The following is a 6,847-nucleotide window of genomic DNA, read 5'->3' as shown; positions in this document are numbered from 1 at the left end:
GTCCAGCTCGCATGAAACAATTTTCCTTATTATAAACAAAATACAGAGGCAAAGGAGAGGATATAAAGCCACGCTATTTGGTATTTATTAAAATGTTGAGGATAAGTTTCCAAAATTATGTCCACCTTAGGTTGACTTTGATGTTTGTCTAATGTTTCCTATTCTTTTCTTTGTTTTTTTTTTTTGCCTTTCATAAAACGTTTTCCAGGCAAATCTTCCTCCACAAAATAATGGGAGAATTGCAGAAGAGGACAAAGAAAACAAAGAAAAAATGTCTAAAAAAAAGGACAAAAAAAAAAAAAACAGACTCCTATAAACAAGAGCACTCTTTCTTATACATTTCTTACTTTTTAACTTTTGAAGTATTTGTTTTTGTTCTTTTGAGAAGTTCATTGTTCTGATGATCTGAGTTGGGTTTTTTTGCCTGTACAAACTGGTTTTTTTTTTCCTTGTTAATTTGGACTTTTTAGAGACAGATGATGGAGTTTTTGGTTCCTATTGTACTGGTTCTTGGTTGAATTCTTTTTTTTGACTACTCGGGTTTTTTTCCGGCTCAATCTTATTTTTTTCCCAAATAGTTTATTTTTCTAGAACGAACTTGTTTTAGCTTTAGAATTTCAATTGTGTGGATCTTCAAGCGCTTTGCACCGAAAATCTATTGCTGCAGTGAGTTTTTTATTTATTTTTATTTTTCCCATTTGTCTGTGAATTAAATTGATAATTCTTGAGCTTATGCTGCTTTGTGATTTTTCTCTACGACTTCTGCAAAATTTGATCCGTAAAGGAACTGACCCATCAAACTCAAAAAAGCTTAAATTTTCAGTTGTACTTTGTTCCCTGCTAGTTTCCCATAAGTATTGATAAAAAGAAATCTGGATTTTGCTTGCTAGAGCTAGGAGTTTCAAAACTAATCTTATTTGGTAGTCTCATATCAATGAGATTTTTTTGGGTAATTTCATATTAAGTAGATCTACTCGGATCTTTGATCATTTAAAACCCAATATTCTAAGTGAATTTTTCAAGGGGGAAAACAGGAAAGAAAGAAAAAGAATCCATCTTACCTGTAAAAGGTAGAAAACCCAATTCCACTTCCTCCTCCCAACTCCTTTTTTTTTGTTTTTTTGTTTTTGTTGAGAGTAACACCCAATTTCCATAAGTCCCTGAAAAAGAAGACATGGACCTTGTATGGGTTCTAGCTTTCTTCTCATTCTTGGCTGCTTTCTATGTAATTAAAAGCAAGATATCCAATGTTAATTTCCCTCCTGGACCTCCATCCCTGCCTTTTATTGGGCATTTTCACATCCTAAAGCCCCCACTTCATAGGACACTGTCTCATCTCTCTAAGAAATATGGCCCCATTTTTTGGCTTAGGCTTGGAATGAAACCTGTTGTGGTTGTCTCCTCACCTATTCTTGCAAAAGAATGCTTCACCACAAATGACATCGCCTTTGCATCTAGGCCTAGAACAGCTGCTGGGAAATACCTTGGATATGACTACATATCAGTTGTTTGGGCCCCATATGGTGATCACTGGCGAACATTGCGAAAAATTCAAACGGTCGAGCTTCTATCCTCGAAGAAAATTGAGATGTTTGCAAATGTTCGTCGTGAACAAGTTGCTGCGCTTTTCCAAAGTCTGCTTGAGTCTTCGGATGAAGGAGAGGTGGTGAACATGAAGGATAAGATCACTGAGACTATCTTTAGTGTAATTGTTAAGATAGTGGCCAACAAAAGTTATTATGGATGTGGGGTTGAGGATCTAGAGGTGGCAAAGGAATTCAGGGAAGTGATCGATGAGACATTTGTGTTGACAGGGAAGTTGAATTTGGGTGATTATATTCCATTCCTTAGGTGGATTGATCTTCAGGGCATGACCAGGCTTATGAAATTGTTGCAGAGGAGGAGAGATAGGATTATGCAGGGAATTGTGGATGAGCATAGGAAATTGAGAAGCAGTGGAGGCGGCCAGTTGAAGCCGGATTTTGTTCACTTGTTGCTTGATATGAAAGATAAGGATCCCGAGTATTTCACCGATGATTTGATCAAGAGTACAATTGTGGTATGTTTCTTCTCATCCAAACTTGTACTTGATTGATATGATTTGTCATTCTGATCTTCCAATTCTGGTTTTTGAAGATAAACTTTATAAAGGGTGGCTTTTCCTCTCATATGGATGGAACCTCTTGTCTTTGAGAATGACACCTTTGTTTTCTGAATAAAAATGTGCCACCTTTAATTGCAACTGCCAATCAGTGATTTAAGAATCAGAATCAGCCGATTAAAGGTGTCCAAATCCGACTCGACTATTGCAGGGGTCCGATTTGGACACCTTGTCGGGCTCTGCAATCGTCGAGTCGGACGGGCTACAGTTATAAACTAAAATGAAAAATAGAAAAGGTGGAATTGTAGTGCTTTGGAGGTTACTCAAATTAGATTCCCAAACCGCTTGATCGGGATTCGACTTGGGCAATACCGAGTGGGGTCAGCAATCTTTAAATCACTGATTGCAACCCCTATGACAAAGATTGCATTTTCACACCTCATCCACCTCAATGATATGGTCCTCTACTCACCATGCGTCTTTGCCCTCTCTCCTCAGAGCCATCTAACAGTCAAGGAAGAATCCCACAATCACATTTGGTGATATCCTTGATTCTGCATTCTTGCCATTTAAACTGAGAATTTGGAAGTGGTAACTAACTTTGAAATAATGTCGCACTGGATTGTGAAAGTATAGCATGGGTCTGTAGTAAGATTTTGATGAGATCTTCTAAATGCTAACCCTCATGGGATCGTTATTCATTTGATACATTAGCTTGCTCTGGTTCCTGCTGCCACTCTCGTGCAACTGTGTAACTAAAGGTAGCATCATGTGACATGTTCACATCTGTCACTCCATCCATTTCATGCCTATTCCCATGCAATTTATTTTTAGGACAAACTTCAAGATTGAGCTCATGTCAAACAAATATGTTTCCACCAAGCGGAAGCCTAAGGGATAGCTTCCTACTCCTGTGAATGTTGTGGAATTTGCTCTTGATCCCATTCATGTTAATTCTATCATGTTTCTAAGCCATATATTATTCTTTTGGATCCTTCCAATGCTACACTGAAGGCTATATACTGGTATTTAGGAATGTTGCTTGTGGCATATGTATCAGTTGTTTGCTTTAACTTAAATTCAATTTTTTTGTGCTGCATGTAGCTCCAAAAGTCTTTCTGTACCTGTTCCAAATAAAGTGATGATCTTCTCTTTGTGAATCTAGTAGCATGGGTCATTTAAAGCAAAGAAATCCTAATATGAGCTTCTCATGCTTTATGGGCTACATTGTTTGGATTGAACATACCTTTCGTCCCTTACGTTTGAGGGGATGCCAGGATCAAGAGATATCTGGATATCTGATTTCTCCTTTTTAGCTCTCCATTTAACTCTTAACCAGTGCCAGAAAACTCAGCGAGTCTTCTATGACTTGACCAAGTTACTCAAACTTGGTAGGCTGCCACATATGGAACCAAAACCATGGGAACTGGCCAAGTCTCACTTTTTCAAATTTAATTTTTTATGGACTTGGTGGATTCTCTGTCTGACTCGGCTGAGTTGAGTTGCCTGACTGAGGCTCGGTTTCCTAGTGAGCCTGACCATAGGCCTCGCTTTCAAAGCACTGGTCGTGATTAATCTCATTTGATTGGGCATTGGTTAGAGCTTAGATAAATGGATTCCCTTTTCCTTTTTGTACTTTGATGTATTACATAGACGTTGCTTGCATTCTTAATTCTTGTGTGTTGCTATTACTATTATGTTTTTAAGGTAGTCACAGACTGTATTTTGCCACATATAATGTGTACCTTATTTTTGAGATATATAACTGATGTGCTCCTAATTTTGATGAAGAGGGTGGGACCCAACCCACTATGTTCTCCCATTGTCCATCATTTCTATGAATGGTGATGACTTGATCGGCTACAGTTCTTGGATGGTGTCTTGTAATTTATTATGTTTTCCTTTTGCATCTTATTGTGGATTTTTTTTCATTAAAGAAGCCACCGATATTTTCTTGAGTTAGTATTATAGTATATGAGTCAGAATCAAGATCTTGCATGTCTCTCTCTGAAGACTTGCAACACTACAAGTTTTCGTGGGAAATTTGGCAAAAAATGAGCAAGCAAAAGATATGAAACCTGAAAAAAACAAAGAAACCAGTTTTCTCTTATGAACAATTGACTGTTGAAGTTTCTGTAAAACTTATTTGTTCGTAACATATATATATATATATATATATATATATATATATATATATATATATATATATATATATAGGGTTATGTTTAGGTGCTCATACTATGGAGTAATTTATCATTGTACTTAACAATTTTGGACACTTCTATACCTTTGTTTTGTACATAGAGCATTTTTTTAAGGATACGGTTTGTATAGAGCCTAGGCTCTAAACAATCAAATTAGAGCCTACCTTCAAATAGTGTCGAGAAATGCAGTTTCAATACTGGCAATCGTTTTGATGGCCTTAAAATATATTTTCATCTTTATTGATAAAGTTTGAAACTTCAAAAATAGTGTAGATCGAAAGATCTATGAAAACTTAAAAATCTTTTAATTGACAGTCAAAAAATGCATTACAAAATACACTATTTTCAAAACTTGAAATCTATTTTTTTCTCATGTCCATTTATCTTGATGTCGAGATGATCAATTTGAGGATATTGGGGAATCAAAAGAACCTCTTCTAGTGAAATTTTTGAGATAGGCTCGAATTTGATTGTTTAGAGCCTCAGTTCTAGATAAACTTTTTTCTTTTTTTGATAAAGATAAGTTTTTGGTCATTAGGAGAAGTGTGACATCAACTACGTAGGATGTGAGATTACTCACATGGAGTACACTGGTGGCATTTAATGCTCCATGTGGGTGATGTCACACCCCATATAGATGACATCATACCCTTCCTAATTACCAAAAATTCCCTTGCTAAAAAAAACTCCATATACAAAACAAGGGTATATGTGTATCCAGTTTTTGTTGAGCATAATAATAAATTATTCCATAGTGTGAGCACCCTAACATAACCCATATATATATATATATATATATATATATATATATATATATATATATATATATATATATATATATATATATATATATATATATATAATTGTATGATTCTAGTTTTCCTTATAATTTTGAACATACACTTATGGTAAAAATCAATTACCTGAAAAAAAAAAGATAGAAAAAAGAAACGAAGCAAAGGGGGCCAATCTTCGACCTGGAATGCTATCTGCTATTGAACAAAAAATTAACTCCTTAGATAGTGAGAAAAGATATGGAGAGCTATGGCCTCACTAAGGGTATGGCTATTGATAGAGTATAATAGCAGACCATAATTCATGTACCCAACCCCAAAAAAAGCTTTGATGATAATTTCCAAACAAATGAAAATATTTGTCAAATAGAAATATGACTTGTATGATCATGTTTGCGATATGGTCCTATGGAAAATCACTATCCAACCAGTGGGCTCAACAATGTTGGCGAGAAAGAACATGACACAATGATCATGTTGGATCAAACCCACTTTCCCTCCTATGCCATCGATCCTAATGGAATGGCGATGACCTCTAGCACCATTCGTTATCATGATCATATTGGTCATAGTGTACTTTTCCTATTACTGTAGGCATAACCTCGTCTAATCCACCATTTTCAACCCACATTCTTCCAGGTTATGATTACAGCCGGAACAGAAACCACAGCTGTCACCATAGAATGGGTGCTGGCCCTCCTCCTCAACCATCCTGAAGCCCTTCAAAAAGCTCAAACTGAGCTTGACCAACAAGTTGGAAGGGAGCGATTAGTTGAAGAATCTGACTTGCCCAAGCTCGAGTACCTTCGAGCCGTTCTCTATGAGACATTACGCTTATACCCTCCCGGCCCCACTCTTGTACCTCACGAGTCGAACACAAAGTGCACCTTAGGTGGATATACTATTCCCAAAGGCACCCTGCTTTTGGTGAATGCATGGCACATACATAGGGACCCTGACGTGTGGCCCGAGCCTTTGAGTTTCAAACCTGAGAGGTTTATAGAGAGTGATATTGATGTGAAGGGTCAAGATTTTAGAGTGATCCCATTCGGTTCGGGGAGGAGGAGCTGCCCTGGCATGGGGTTGGCCTTGAGGTCGGTGGAGTTTGTGCTCGCGAATTTGTTGCATGCTTTTGAGTGGCGGAGAGAGGGGACTGAGCTGCTCGATATGTCAGAGGGTGTCAGCCTCACAATGCCGAGGGCCGTGCCTTTGAAGGCGTTTGCAACTCCTCGTCTCTCACGTCAGTTGTACCCTATTGCATGATATATACATGTGGTTATAATGACTTCATGTATTTATACACATGAGAGAGAGAGAGAGAGAGAGAGAGAGAGAGAGAGAGATCTGTCTACATGATCAATATCTTTGAGATGTGTGTATGATGTAGCTTAAATAAATCCACCACTGATCTATTGGAAAGATATGGATTTGTACTACCCTATCTCAGAACGTCTTGGAAAAGTATGCAGTAAATAGTTTCGTAATAAAAAGTTAAGGCTTAGATGCTGACGATGATGATGATATGTTTGCACAATACATATGTAAGCAAACAAAATTTTAGATGCATGGCATAAGTAGATGTTGGCTGCATAACAAGAACACCTCTGTGATTTTTGGCACAGTCCAGCATTTCATACTTTAGATCTCACCTTCTACGAATTAGATTGTTTCTATTCAATCTTGAGACATTAATTTTTCAGGTCCTTAGAGGATGCAATTAGGATTTTTATTTATTTATTGAGGTTTAT

General features: G+C 37.1%; 1 protein-coding gene across 1 annotated transcript; it reads left to right on the top strand.

Moving 5' to 3' along the window:
- Positions 1 to 345: 345 nt before the first annotated feature.
- LOC148781856 (cytochrome P450 81Q32-like) lies at positions 346 to 6,608 on the top strand. Its single transcript, XM_088869206.1, has 2 exons — positions 346 to 2,059; positions 5,739 to 6,608. The coding sequence occupies exons 1-2, from the start codon at positions 1,175 to 1,177 to the stop codon at positions 6,360 to 6,362; spliced, it is 1,509 nt and encodes a 502-aa protein (XP_088725332.1). The 5' UTR covers positions 346 to 1,174; the 3' UTR covers positions 6,363 to 6,608.
- Positions 6,609 to 6,847: the final 239 nt, after the last annotated feature.

Source organism: Amborella trichopoda, chromosome 6, assembly GCF_054954075.1.
Source record: "Amborella trichopoda isolate Santa Cruz 75 chromosome 6, AtrichopodaSantaCruz75HAP2 v2.0, whole genome shotgun sequence".
Taxonomy (NCBI): Eukaryota; Viridiplantae; Streptophyta; class Magnoliopsida; order Amborellales; family Amborellaceae; genus Amborella; species Amborella trichopoda.
This window is presented reverse-complemented; position numbering and strand designations above follow the sequence as displayed.

Coding starts and splice junctions, on each gene's coding strand:
- LOC148781856 (XM_088869206.1), top strand. CDS start 1,175: ATGGACCTTGTATGGGTTCTAGCTTTCTTCTCATTCTTGGCTGCTTTC. Junction 2,060..5,738: donor TGATCAAGAGTACAATTGTG/GTATGTTTCTTC, acceptor ACATTCTTCCAG/GTTATGATTACAGCCGGAAC.